Raw genomic sequence first — 15,000 nt, 5'->3', positions numbered from 1 at the left:
CTGCGAAACAGGTGAGTTTTTTGCGCAATTTTTAATGTGGAAAGTTTGTTGCCACCGGGTACAAAAAGTTACTGTAATGTGCAGAAAGGAGGATTCCTAAGGTTTCCGTTCATGTGTGAATTGGCTTGTACCAGGTGGCAGGGAAATGGCAATATTGTTCAACGTGAAGGTTATTTTTTTCTGCGTTACACCTTACGATCGGCACCTCTACATGAATGATCAATGATTCGATCAGATATGAATTTGATTTTGAATGTGATTGTCTCATTGGGAACGTAACCCTAGTATCAAATATTTTAAATAGCTGCTTTTAAGGTCATTTATATTCCCTTTTCTGGTGAATGTCTAAGTTATTATACTTTTTAGCAGTCACAACTCAACGATCCTTGCGTTCAAGTACGGTAGTTACCAAGTTATGGATTTGCAATTAATTTGAGTTATCAAAATCCATGTTAGTTAAAATAATGTTTGGAAGAACAGACTTGTAGGTACAGATGTATATAGGTATCTATAGATTCAGGTTTTTTTAGACTATTGTTTTCTGGAAGCTTTAATTAATGATGTAATTTTGGTTTTAGGGGACTGTCATGTGTTGTTGGATCAAGGAAATTCTGCTTTGAGTCAAGTATGGTTGACAGTGGATAGTTGTTCCTGAAAAGGCTGAAAGGAAGCTTTATTGCCTTGGACGTTTTTTGCATACACCCCACATGTTTGCTCTTTTCTTGTGGCAAAATTTATTAATATATTATGTGATTTGGAGCTGCAGCTAGAAACAGTGTCCCATGCATAAGGTCTCATTGGGGTTGATGGTAGTAAAATAATTTTGGTAAAAAATATGTTTAGAGTTTTTATCATAACTTCTCATCTTGGTCCTGCTGGACTTCAAACATGCTCTACCATTTTGCACAAGGAAGTTGTCAATCAACCGTTACCTTTTGGTGTATTTGCAATATGATCTTTTGGATAGCAATTGATTTATTTTCCTCATTTCTTATGTGTAGATATCCTATGTCTGTCACATACTGTAGTTAGTTTTAAGCTTTTATGTCCTGTAGTGTATCTTTATTATAGTTAGCACATGACCCCACAAGCATGTGTTATTGCTTTAATATTGATTGTGTTTGAATAAAGGATATTGTTGTCTTGTCTTGTAGATAATGCAAAACAGCCTCAGTTGTATTTGCATTATTTCTGAATGTTACTTTTTTGAAGGGCAAACCATTAAAAAGTGCACAAAGTTTGCAGGAGTTCAGGAAAAATATTCAAAATATTCATTGATTTGAAGTTCCTGAAGCAGGTAAATCTTGAAGAGTTCACGCAACTATATTTGGAATATACGGCATTTCTATTTGGGAATGTTCAAGTCCACAGAATTCATTTTCTTTATGTTGACAAGTACTGTAAGACTGTTGACTCCATGGGGTTCCCCATTGACGAGTAAAATCATCTGGTGTTAGACAGAGCAAAATACTCTGGCTTTAGACAGAGTAAAATACCAAGTATGGCCGGTTTAGGGGTGAAAGGGTTAATTAAATTCCATCGTTACTTTGACTTTCTTTTTCTTCATTTGCACAAAAACAAAGTGTTTAATCATCACCTCCACCATTGCTATACAACTGCATTGGCTTTTAGAACAAAGTATCAAAGTTGAAGCTGGTGGCTCAAGGAGAAAACTTTGCAAAAGTTAGGTTAAAAATACTTTTATGGTATTTGAGTATTATTGTAGAACAAATTTGCATAATATCATTAAAGTCATTAAATCAATGAGAATCCAAACATGAGGATGCAGTTTGCTCAGGAGGGGTCCTTAAAGGTAACAGAATCTTGTTTTGTGGATGTAGGCTAAAGAAATCTGACCCCTTAGAGGACCAGTTCTAAATTGACAAATGACTGGCATTTTATAATTCATAAGTAAACGTTATTAATTTTGCTCTCTTATCAAATTGTTCTACAGTTCCATTCATTTTTCAGATTGATAGCCTTAAATGACTGCAGCAACTCTGCCAGCTGTTTGGTCTCAGTATCATAAGCAGTACAAAACCACAAATTTTTCTCCAAAAAGGAACAACAAGAACCCCTGTCATTTTTGCAAGGGAATTCCCCTTGGGGTAGTTTGTTCACTTCACCACCATTGTTTAACACTATCCAGGGACTAAAGCAAGGATGGAAATTGATTACAGCTTAAATAAATTGGACCACTTTTTTTTACTTCTGACACTTACTGCATTCAACTTTAATTTATTCATCCTTTGAAATGGTAGGAATGATTACTATTATTTACAGCAATTGCTAAATTGCATCTAATGTTGAAATACATTTTATTTTTTACATATGATTTATGAGTCAATGAGTCATGAGTCAATGAGTTAGTGCAGTTACCCTAACCCATAAAATGAAAGCTAAAATTTAACCTAACCCTGCTTAGGCCTGATCACTGAAACAAGGGCTTAGGCTTAATCAATAAATTATTGCTAATATGTAATATTGACTGTGTCTCATTGACTCATTGACTCATAAATCATGGGACCTCTTTACATATGGAAAGGTAACAGGAGTTATTTCTGTGAAGTCTTATCCAGAAAATTGCAACATGGGATTATGCACCTTTCAAATGTAGCTTTGTATGCTTTTGCTCAATGTCTTTGAACAATTATTACAGAAAATTATACAAGTTATGGTTTTTATAAAGTTAAATCTAATGCAAGGGGATTAAAATTATTGAAGCAGTTGTGTTGCAACCAGAGTCCGCAAAGAGAGGTTAAATAATTTGTTGTCCTTAGTAGGCCAGCATGAAATTTGTGAAACGTTTTGGAGGGTGGCACTGAATCACCTTCAACAAGTTTTCTAAACTTTGAAGATACCTAATTTTATATCCTCCTGCTGTTTTATTGCTAGAAAATAAAATCAATTCCTGATTAAGTATTTTTGTTGTCAATGTGGTGAAAGTGCCTTATTAGCAGTTAAGTAATATTTTGTTACAGTAAAATTCTCCCTGCTAGTAAGCTGGATTTCTGAATCAAATTCTCACCTTAGAATGTTGTTGTTTTGGCTATTCAGAGTTAACCTAATCTGTGTTTATTTCTATAATTTGGAGGGAAGCAAACAATTGGCATTTTGCTTGGAACAACTATAACAATATATAATTGCAACTAAAAGGTTTCCTTTCTAGTGTACCCAATATGAGGTGCTATGACATGGTTATTATTACTGCTAAATTCACTTTAAAATTTTATTTTTGAACGACTGAAATACATTTCTAAATTTTCCCCTCGGTCTTAATAAATTTTCCTCTATGGACCACTTGAATGACAATTTTAACAACTTAATTTTGAAAAAAAAAAAGCGAAAATCTTAACATTTTCTGTTAGATGCGGGCCCCCGCGGAAACATCGTGTAACTATTTAGTTGGAAGAGAAACCATTTGGAAATTTAGTGGTATCTTTTTTGCTCCACTTTTTGAAAGATAAACGCATGAATTGAAATCAAGATGGTAGTCCATTAGCTGGTAAGCTCCACAAACGAATTTCCACTCGAACACTGTCACAGCAACCGAGACTCGCGTTGGCCTTGAAATTTTTAAAGAAATTTTCCTCCTAGCACTGTTGGCTCAAAAGAGAATCTCGCTGGCATAGAAACGCACTATGCAGTCAAACATTCGTCCGTTTTACTGGCCTGAAAAAGAGTCTTTTTATTGTCGACGGAGATCTAACAAACACCGAATGGCAGCCATGTTTAAATTGAGGTATTGAAGTCACATGACAAGGCCTCGACCAATCAGACATTTTTCGCCAGTGAAACACCCGGTGTGACCAACACATCACGCATGCGCACAACCATTTCACCAGGTCAATTAGCAGCCATGGACAGCTGTTTTTGCCTTTGGGCCTCATCAGCATGGCTAACATACCAGGCGGGTGTCTATCTGAGAGACTGGAACAGGCTAAAGATGACCAAGAAATAAATCGTTTTTGAAGTTTTCAGTTCCATGACGTCTTTGGTTTCGCCAGATTGTCACCTTGCGTGACACCATGATACCAAGGTATTTGGTTGAAAAAAAAGTATGAACCTTTCAAGTACATCAGGTTTTGTGTTCATACACATGCATTCGTTTCGAAAATGCAGCATTTTAAATTTCCGTATTTTCACCTTGCGTGACATCATGATACAAAGGTATTTGGTTGAAAATCTCTATCCCTACGAATCTCAGCAGTTTGAGCCTTTCAAGTACATTAGGAGATGTGTTCATACACATGCATTTTATCTCATGAGCGAAAAGTAAGCGCTTTCATCGCAAAGTGAACCACAAATGTTTTCATTGATTACCGGCTACAATACTGGTGGCGTCTCCATACAAACTCTATAAAGTTATGTGAAATGCTACGACTAATAACTCAGAAACGATGTACCGCACAGACCTGAGAATAGACGAGGTAGTTAAAATATTTGTTTCTTGCAACAGGCAAAGGTCACGTCTTGGCCTTTTTCATTGAGTTTTGTTGCGTGACAGTGAAACAAAAACGAGAAGCGAAATGAAAAACAGAGCACTGTGAAAAAAGATCATACTGCGCATCTTAATTCCTCCATTCGCGCATAAACAATACAATCCCTTGCGTTTCGAAGAAAAAATTGTTCTTCTTCCGATTACATTCTCGTCACCAGAGCCTCGGATCCGACCCAAGGTCCTGGGAAAATCTATGTAGGAGTATATGGGACGTAGCTTATAGCCAAAAATTGGCTATTTGAACCTTATCACGCGGCGCCTGCTCTCTCCCCGTGCTAACATGAATGTACCAATTAGAGACGCTTTTGATTGTTCTTCACGAAAGCCAATGAGAAGACACTTCGTTTCAGGGTTCCCCAGTCTCTCTTCTCTCCCTTAGTCAAGAGAAGAGTTCTGGGGTCCAGATTGCTCCAGATTAGACGGCTGCCTTGTTAGTTCGCTTCAGGCTCGCTCACTCACTGCGGCAGCAATAAGTGAAAAGGTAAAAGTTACACTGATAACGCTAAAAACTTAATAAAATCACACAGTAAAAAGAACAACAGGATACAATAAATAATTAAAACATTAGATTTAAAATAGTGGGAAAAAATATCTGTTGCGCTTCAGATTATGATGAAAATGCTAAATGATAAGGTGTGTTTTTAACTTAATTTAAAAAGGTCCAACGGCTTGGCGTCTCTGGCTTCAAAGGGCAATGCATTCCAGATTTTTGGAGCTGGGCAAGTAAACGACCTGTCACCAAGTGTCACTTTGGATTTGAACCTACGATAAGTTGCTTAGAGGGTGTCTCTAGTACATCTAAGATTTATTTACAAGTACTGCAATTGGTCAGAAATCAGCCAATCAAATTGCACAATACGTGGTAGAACGTTAGCGCGGTTATGGGAACAATAGCAATTGCTGTTCTAACCAAGAAACTTCGGGAACATTCAGAAGGGCCTCGGGTGATTTTCGGAGAGTATTCAGATATTGTCGAAAATGACATTCTTACAATGCAAAGATTTTTAGATGTCTCCAGATTTTTGTACTCTGGGGTTGGCAGGTAGTAGTCTGACTCACAAAAAACAGGAGACATTGCAATGTAAACTTTATTACTGATTGAAATGCCAATCCTGTTAAAACCACGTAACAAGCTGTGGGCCAGAACAATATCAGAAGTGATTTGGAGAATTTCCAGACGACAAAATTTATGGTTGAAGTTCTCAAAAATAGCTGTCGGTATCGTGATATAGGATTAGTTGACTTCAAAGTGGATTTTGGAAACAATCCAGCTTTCAAAAGACGGTGATGAGTTTCACTTAGTAATTTCATTTAGTTTCATTTTAATCCGGAATGAGGATTTTTCTTAAATTGGATGTTGTGGCTCCCAAAGACCATCCTGACGTGATATGGGGAGACCCTGAAAATGAATTGAGGTCACTGCTTCGCCATTATTATGTCATCCGGAGTGGTAGCCCTCCGTGGTTCCTGGGTACAAGGCCTTCTCTTCAGGCCCGACAGGTCAATAGGTGACAATGTATGAGACTTCGTTTTGTAACCGAAACCTTGTTCTTTTTGTACTGACACAAAAATGCTTGAAAAAAACAATACGCTCTTTTGAAAGAAGTGTAGCGGGCCTCCCGAGAAAATTTTAAGTCCGCGCACGGCTCAGTCCAGCTGTGACTTCATCTAGTATCCGACAGACGGTTAAAACAACAAGCCTCCACCAAAAATCATACCAATTTGAGCAACAATATATATAAAGAATTCCGGAGGATGGACAAATGGGTTTTTAGAGTTGTGATGTCTTCCCGTGACCCTCCGTGGATTACTCCACTAGTTAAATATTTGTTAAGGAAGAAAAAAAGAGCTGCTGATAAGGGCCACGTTCGCAAAGTGGAGGACTTGTCATCGAAGATCTACAAGTTGATTGGTGAAAATCGAAAAAACTGGGGTAGGAATGGAGCACAGGGGAGTTTGCATTGGTGGAGTAGAGTGGATAAAATCACCTTAAGGAAAGAGAAACCTCAGCCATATTTAGAAAAGGAATTTCTTGCTGGTCTCAATGATTATTTTGGGGATTTGTGCAATGATGAGAACTACGTTAAACCAGTGCCTCTCAGGGTAAACCCTGAGACACACCCACCCCCAGAGCTCCAGGAATTTGATGTGATGGTGGCATTATCCAAGATTAAAAAAACCGCTACTGGCCCCGATGGGTTGCCGTTTTGGGTTTGGAGGGACAATTGTACAAGTCTCGCTCCTGTGGTGACTGCTTTGTGGAACAAGTCTCTGTCCTCTTGCACATGGCCGACAGCTTGGAAAGAAGCTAACATCAATCCCCTCCCAAAGGTAGACACTCCTGTTCAATATTCGGATTTTCGGGGAATTAACGTGACTCCAGTTATAGCACGCTGTTTTGAAAGAACTGTATACCATCATTACAGTAAGAAAGTCTTTGAAGAAAATCTGACTGTCACACAATATGCGTATAGGGAGGGCTACAGCTGTACAGACGCCTTGATTCAAATACAGTATAATTACTTAAGGGCACTTGATGATAAGGATTGTAACTATGTTAGGCTTTTTGCAATGGATTTCTCAAAAGCTTTTGATAATGTAAAACACTCGTTAGTTGGGGAAAAACTAAAGGCTCTTGATCTCAATCCTTATCTGGTTAACTGGTACTTAAGCTTTCTAATGGATAGGAAACAAAGACTGATATTCAAGGGTGTTATCTACAAATGGCACAATGTGAACAAAGGAACAACCCAGGGTAGTGTCAGTGGGCCCCATCTTTTTAATTTGTTTGTCAACGATTTGGCCATTAGGGATAATGACCTTACCAGCATAGTTAAATATGCTGACGACACCACCTTGCTAGTCAAAGTATGTAAAAATGAAATAGATCTTTCTCAAGAGGTTGTCAATCAGTTTTTCAGTTGGACCCAAGATAATGCCATGGCATGTAATCCTAAAAAATGCAACGAACTAATACTTTGTAAGAAGGTTGCTCATGATATAGACTCTGTGAACAATATAACGCAAGTTTCTTGTTTAAAAGTGTTAGGGGTTACTTTACAAAGCAATCATAGATTTAACGAGCATATTAAGGTTAAGCTGCAGGAGGCCAACAAGTGTCTTTATGTGATAAGATGTTTACGTAAAGAGGGATACCAACAACCAGACGTAGATTACGTTTTTAGATCAATTGTTCTACCCAAACTAACTTACGGTCTACCCGTATATGCCTCCTCAATACCTGAATTAACGACGGTTCAGAATTTTCTACAGCGCTGCTTTAAACGCAAATATGTTTCGTACCGAATTGACATATATGGCGTATTAGAAGAGGTTGATCGCTCACTATTCAAGAAGATCTCCGGTATGCCCGGTCACCCTCTGTACCCTTCAGTCCCCAAAATGAAAGAAAGCTCAGCACGCCTCCGAGTTCCTAGTAGTCAACTCCCTAGGGTTAATACCCAGCGTTTTAAAAATAGTTTTTTTAACAGGCTTTTTTTTAAATATAGAGTAGCTATTTAATGTAATGTCGATAGCCTTGTAATTCTAATTAATTCTTTCGGCTATTTTTAATGTAACTGTTCTTGTTTTTAGCATGTATTTTTGCTTAAAAAACAATAAAGACCTATTATTATTATTATTATACTTGAATATTTATCGCGTTGTCCACGGTGTGAAACGAAAATCTGGGACGACGTGCTTTAAAAATGTGGGGAGCGTGCTTTCAACGTATATATATATTTTCCAACAATAACTAGAACCAGAGAACACCATTCTTCCCAAATTCTTTTAAAATTTATTGGTATGGAATAACATTAAATGTTATTCCATACCAATAAATAACGGCTTTCTGTTGTTTTAAGTCCCTTCTCTCACATGTAAACTGTGTATATCCTTGTAAACGCATTCAGAACGAAAGAGGGTTTTAGTGCTGTTGGTTTAAAATAGTTCTTGTAATAAGATTTCGGAATCATAAAATGTCAAATGAAATGTGAACACTTTCTTTATGCTCCTTCCCACAAGGCTCACTTCAGTATTAGGTTCTGGCGCCAGTGGGGTGATTACTAAACTGACCTGTTTTTGACTCACAAACGCTATCCATCAACACTGACTATTTGAGCCGCATTCCACACTATATACAATGCTGCGATGTCAACTAAAACTCTGAAAATCCTCTTGATGTGTAATTGTTATGGAGCTGGTCATATTGACCATTGACCAGCATCCTATCCGGCTCAATAATGCCTTCTGCCACGAGATTGAAGAAAAACAATTTTAAATACTTCCTCCGTTTTCTGTCCTAACATTGTCTTCTATCACACTTTGCGCATAAGGTAGCATACGCGGTTTTCGTTGAATCAATGAGAAATCATTTAGGCCAGACAGTAAAGAAACACTTGTAATGATCATTACTTTTCAACAACCCCGTATCGTGTTAAGGTTTCCATAATGTGAATCGAGGCGTTCCTAATAAAATGTTATCCTGTAGCTTCACTTACGTAAAAGAGAACTGGCAATGAAAATCAGCCAAACGATAGCCTTACCTGTTTTAAAATTTATGCTTTGAGCACGTATTCTGTTTATCATGTCGCCAGTTTCAATTTTTGTAATATGGTAATTCTATTCATACGTAAAGCAGCAACATTTACCACTGAAAATGATAAAGACAGTTTATTCATAGTTCGGAACGTAACAGAGTCAAATGAGAGTATCGCACAGCGTGAATAAAATACACTTGATAAATACGGGCGGGTGATCGATCATAAAGATGATTTCGTGACGATTACGACAGGATTTTATATGGTAATGGTGACATATGGACAAAAAGCCGAATTGCTGAAAGATAAGAGCAATAAGCACCTAAAAATCTAGACAGAAAAAAAGGGTGTTGCTTCTCATGTTTCTAACAAGAATTCAAATGATACGACAATATTTGTTTTCTTTTTTTTTTCTCGCAATGCCCCAGCCTGCAGAGTTTCAAATGCTTTAAATGAATTGAATCGATCTTTGCGCACTGAAAAAAAGAGCGTCAAAAATAAATTGAACAAGGCAGCAACGGCAGTTACGAGGCTTTTAAAGTTACACAAGGTAACCAGAAAAATGTTATAACAATTGAGTTGATGAAATAATGATCGGGCAGTTGTAATTTCTTGTAAACAGGCATTGCAAAAGATAAGCAGTTTGATGAGCGTTCCACGGTGGCGGCTCCGTTAAACACAAGTTAGCATAATTTGATACAGTGCTTGTTCAATAACATTTATTTGAAGCAGTATTTCCAAAACGCAAGCAATAGAAGAGCATTGTAATTAATCAGGTAAGATTCTTAGTTTCATTTGAGCAGGTTTGCCTTCTTTTGTACAGCGCGGTTGTTTTCAAGTGTCTGTACTCAGCGAAATAAAGGAAGGATTATTTTCATGTAGGAAACTTTTATCACTCGAAAAGACGATCGAGGGAACAAGAAGATCAGAAACCAAAATGGGGCAAAGAACATACTGAAAGTTCTAAAGGGATGCAAGTTTTTTTTTTTCTTTATTGACATTTCCTTTATCACCGATAGCATTGGAAAGCTCTTGTACCACTTTCATTTTCTGCTAAAGCAAACGACAAATATAATGTGCATTCGAAATGTACTTATGTTAAGGACGACGATTTAATTAGTAAACTTGAATAATTCATTTACCCCAAGGGTACAAAAGCCACATTCAAGCGGAAACGTGCGTGTACTTCACATCTTTGTGTTTTTGACGAGATTGACAGAGGCGGGGCTAATTGTCACTTGAAACCTTTGAAATTTTACATAGAATTTAAACCAAAGCCAACATACCGAGACGAGTCAGTCATTGAGCCAATCAAAATTCCCTTGCAGACCATTTTACTCTGTTGACTTCATATTTCTCGCAAGCGTTAAACTGCAGAAAACCTTCAGACAAGACTTTCCCACTACCTGTCACCTTGACATCAACTGAAGTATTTTGCTATTTGGCACTACGTCAGTATTGTGCCAACCGATTGTCAACGAACAAATATGTCTCCGTAGCATTGAAACAAACCAGGCAACTTGACACCGCAACAGCTCACCAACGAGATCTATTCTTTCCGCAGTGATCTCTCTCTCCATCGCCTAATTTCCGCAGTGAACAGAATGGTACTACGAAAGCCTGGGCCTTGGTTAATGTGAGCATGCAGGCAAGGCAGTATTGGTGGACATTGTTGGTTACCTTTATTATCAATACACACTCTGTTCAGCCCGGTAAGTGGATATCTTTATTCTGGTTGTTTTGCAACAATCAAATTCTAGAGCGCACACGTTCCAAACCCTATACTCCTTATTTAACTCCGTAAATGTTTAAGTAAAGATTGATCTTTGTTTAAATTACCACAAAGCGAAAGCGGTTTCCGCTGCAAAGTCTTGTACGAGGTTTCGTCACGCTTCAAAAATCAATTCTCAGTGATGTGCCGAGATCAATGGCTTCATTCATCTTGATTATGCGCGTGAAAATTGTCACTGGTTGGCAAAAAACAAAAACAGACCCATCAGTTAATTTGACAAATTGGCTCAAATATTTGTTCAACTCTTAGCTTTGTCGAAATAGACAGTATAAGATGTGTACTACGGTGAACCCTGGGTGCTGTTTACCATTTCTTATTGTATCTTGCCATATTTGCTGTTTATCCGGCTGTCAATGCATGCACACATTTTCCTCGTATTCACAAAGCGAAGCTTACTTTGGAGTTTTTCGCATTAAGAGTGGATAATTTTATTCAATTAGACTAAAGGGAAGAATCGGAACAAACAAGAATGCGGAGTTAATCATTTCGTGTTATGATCGCTCACATCACCTTGATCTCCTCGCAAAGGAAGTGCCAATATCCTTAATATCAAACACACTGTAATCATATTTTTTTTAACAAATATTCAACAAATGCTACCTTTGACCCACATGTTGAAATCTTTGGCTGTCTTCTCGTGATTTGAACAAAAATGCAGCTCCATCGAGCTGCAAACAGTCTGTCAGCGCCAGTTAATTCCGATGTCAACTGATTCGTTCATGACTTACCACTTACCTGGCATAATAATTTCATCCCTCTCTTTCGTTTATTGGAAGCAAGGGTCGGGGTTTTCCTGTTATTTAGTGAAAGTGAGAGAAATTACCTCCAGTAAGTAAGCTTAGTATGGCTCTAGATCAAAATACAAAAGCTGTAATCGCTGCCAATGTCAGCTATGATGTAGGAGCAGTGTGAAAATTTGGTAAACCTTCATTTTAAATCCTCTTTGTTGTGTCCAATTTTGGAAAATTCAATTTTATCCAGAGTTGCTCATCTGCTCCAGCGTGGATATCATTACCCTGAAAATTATCACAAGAAATAAACGTTGTTTTCATTCTTTCTTTTGCCGAAAGAAATTCAGTTATGTTAATGAGATGAATTGCCGACTATGATCTCCGACAAAGCATTGCTTAAAAAAAGAAAAATTAAGAAAATTATAGAAATTATATAATGACTGGAAATTTTGCCCGCACTACAAGCTGCGACTTGTCTAGCGAAGGTTTATGGCACAAGTCGTTCGCGATAAACCAGTATTTCGAGACATGCAGGTCGCCCTAAATGAAGCGTCACAAGTGCAAGTTTCGTATGTCCGATGTTTTAAAAGATGTTGAGAAGACGAGTGTTACGACTTAATGAACTGTTTTAATTAGCATTGGTTGCTTGAAGCTTAAGACTTGAACATTGTAGTAACAGACGTGTTTAATGGCAAATTTGTGCCATAAAGATGAGCCATTTTCTGGGGCAGTGAAATGAATTTTGAGAATGCTAGGCGCAATGTCAAAAGATAAGCTAAACGCCGCATATTGAAGTCGTTAGTTTTTTTTTTCTTTGACAACCAAAGGATAACTATGAGTTCTGCATTTGCAATTCATACCGCTTCTCTATCAAGGGGAGATGGATAATCAATCATAGCATAACAGTGAAAGAAATGGTATGACCAATTGTTTATTTTACATGCTATGCATTTGAAACTGGTCTGACACAAAAAACACTCGTAGAGTGCTGCTTAACACAATACGCACACTTTTTGTTTCAGGTAACTTAATTTCTCTTTCCGAAGGATATCAAACAAGTATAATGATTGCATGTTCTTTTCCTCCGTTTTAGAACAATATCCACCGCGGTTTGGAAAAAAACCCAAACTTCAGTATAACGCTGAAGCAGGAAATGACATTCGTCTGCGATGTTTAGTAAAAGGAAATCCACCTCCAACCGTAGAATGGATAAAAGACCAAAAAAATTTTCAATTATCATCTCGAATAAGGCTGAATTCGAGAGGCAATAGCACCTTAAAGATCAAGAAGACTCAGCCAGATGACGCAGGAAATTACACCTGCACTGCAACAAATGTTCTAGGCAAAATAAATGCAACTCTGGAACTTCATGTGCACGAAGGTAAGCTTTTGCCACATGGTACCCAGTAAAACTGGACCGCAAGTTTTTCCTGTATAAACAAAAAGGGGAACTTGACATGAAAACGTGAAGACCGGAGCTACAAATAAAAGTCTTGATAAGTCGTCTTCCTATTTCACTTGAGAAGTTTCTGTTATGTTCCCCTCGCTTACAAAGTGTGTAGCAGTACAAGTGAAAAACCATTTTCGTTTTGCTGAGTTTGAAGTGTTTCTCTAGGTCATTCAACATACCCCATCGGCTGAATTCCTACCCGGCAATCATCTTCTTTTGAAAACACCCTTCACTCTAAATCGCAGATTTAGGAATAGAGAATGATTAATAACATGCTTCGTTGTTTAATAGGCAAACTGACGCAGACAATTTTCTCCACTTTATTTTGTTATTTATTACATGTACGTTTGATCGAGAGAGCGTCTTTCTCTTTTTCAACGATGGAGTTTCGAAAACTTGATGCCGGAGAGCATTCATTGACTCAAACAGTCGAGGCCAGAAGAATGTGATCACTCGCGTAATCAATTTGGTTTCTTGTCAAAAAAAAATGCTGAATAAAAATAATCAGCTTTCCAACTGAAAAGACAGAAACAATTCTTGATATAAACTGAAGTTGCATAACTCCTACGCAGTGAAACCTTCGTAATAAACATAAATATAAACTTGTAGATTTCTTCGACTGACGTGGCCAAAGTATTCATCACCTTCTTGTGTTATCTTCTACAGGGACTTCAAGTCCTCTACCAACAACTCAAGTACCGACCACTCGCAAAAGTAGGTGGACAGTGATTTTATTAATAAAAAAGTAGCCCAGGATATCAAATCGTGCAATTCCAATCATTTGCGTATTCTACCGAAATTTAAGAAGTATCTCAGTTCATGGTCTTCATATCATTCACTATTTATCTCTATAGACGGTTTCAGACTCAAGACACGCTGCCTGGCTTGAAGGGTTCTGTGCAACTGTTTATGAATTCAATGGAAATTGAAATAACTTTATTGAATAACAAAATATGTCACACAATGTAGCGCGGATATCGGCCTCGTTAAAAAGAAGAATGCTTATATGGTTGGCTTGATTAGCGTTAAATCAACCGTCTATGATCATTTGTGTCGATAATTTCGTTAGTGGATAAAAATGGATCGTTGTCGATCGAATTCGATACTAATCACTCGACAAATATCGAACGTCGATAAACATCGATCACACGATTTCTTGTTATTATCGACTTGATCACTTGATCACTCTAAATCGCAGATTTAAGAATAGAGAATGATTAATAACATGCTTCGTTGTTTAATAGGCAAACTGACGCAGACAATTTTCTCCACTTTATTTTGTTATTTATTACATGTACGTTTGATCGAGAGAGCGTCTTTCTCTTTTTCAACGATGGAGTTTCGAAAACTTGATGCCGGAGAGCATTCATTGACTCAAACAGTCGAGGCCAGAAGAATGTGATCACTCGCGTAATCAATTTGGTTTCTTGTCAAAAAAAAATGCTGAATAAAAATAATCAGCTTTCCAACTGAAAAGACAGAAACAATTCTTGATATAAACTGAAGTTGCATAACTCCTACGCAGTGAAACCTTCGTAATAAACATAAATATAAACTTGTAGATTTCTTCGACTGACGTGGCCAAAGTATTCATCACCTTCTTGTGTTATCTTCTACAGGGACTTCAAGTCCTCTACCAACAACTCAAGTACCGACCACTCGCAAAAGTAGGTGGACAGTGATTTTATTAATAAAAAAGTAGCCCAGGATATCAAATCGTGCAATTCCAATCATTTGCGCATTCTACCGAAATTTAAGAAGTGTCTCAGTTCATGGTCTTCATATCATTCACTATTTATCTCTATAGACGGTTTCAGACTCAAGACACGCTGCCTGGCTTGAAGGGTTCTGTGCAACTGTTTATGAATTCAATGGAAATTGAAATAACTTTATTGAATAACAAAATATGTCACACAATGTAGCGCGGATATCGGCCTCGTTAAAAAGAAGAATGCTTATATGGTTGGCTTGATTAGCGTTAAATCAAC

At 37.5% G+C, this 15,000-nt stretch overlaps 1 protein-coding gene and 1 long non-coding RNA gene across 7 annotated transcripts in view; both read left to right on the top strand.

Moving 5' to 3' along the window:
- Nucleotides 1-1,513, top strand: part of LOC138008977 (uncharacterized) — a 1,818-nt gene extending 305 nt beyond the window's left edge. The window contains exons 1-2 of the long non-coding RNA XR_011124303.1: nucleotides 1-11; nucleotides 579-1,513. The exon at nucleotides 1-11 is cut by the window's left edge and continues 305 nt beyond it. This is a non-coding gene — a long non-coding RNA (uncharacterized lncRNA). The remainder of the gene's footprint in view (nucleotides 12-578) is intronic.
- Nucleotides 1-15,000, top strand: part of LOC138007112 (fibroblast growth factor receptor 2-like) — a 92,015-nt gene that overhangs the window by 43,822 nt on the left and 33,193 nt on the right. Inside the window, exons 1-6 of one of the 6 annotated variants that reach the window (XM_068853842.1) lie at nucleotides 9,425-9,589; nucleotides 9,662-9,815; nucleotides 10,604-10,751; nucleotides 12,656-12,943; nucleotides 13,679-13,726; nucleotides 14,632-14,679. In XM_068853842.1, coding sequence (XP_068709943.1) covers nucleotides 10,682-10,751; nucleotides 12,656-12,943; nucleotides 13,679-13,726; nucleotides 14,632-14,679 — 454 coding nt within the window. In that variant the 5' untranslated portion in view covers nucleotides 9,425-9,589; nucleotides 9,662-9,815; nucleotides 10,604-10,681. Of the gene's footprint in view, nucleotides 1-9,424; nucleotides 9,590-9,661; nucleotides 9,816-10,294; nucleotides 10,752-12,655; nucleotides 12,944-13,678; nucleotides 13,727-14,631; nucleotides 14,680-15,000 lie in introns of those variants that run through there. The other 5 variants (XM_068853843.1, XM_068853844.1, XM_068853846.1 and 2 more) reach the window with 5 other exon arrangements.

The sequence above is a fragment of the Montipora foliosa genome, chromosome 6, assembly GCF_036669935.1.
Source record: "Montipora foliosa isolate CH-2021 chromosome 6, ASM3666993v2, whole genome shotgun sequence".
NCBI classification, from domain to species: Eukaryota; Metazoa; Cnidaria; class Anthozoa; order Scleractinia; family Acroporidae; genus Montipora; species Montipora foliosa.
This window is presented reverse-complemented; position numbering and strand designations above follow the sequence as displayed.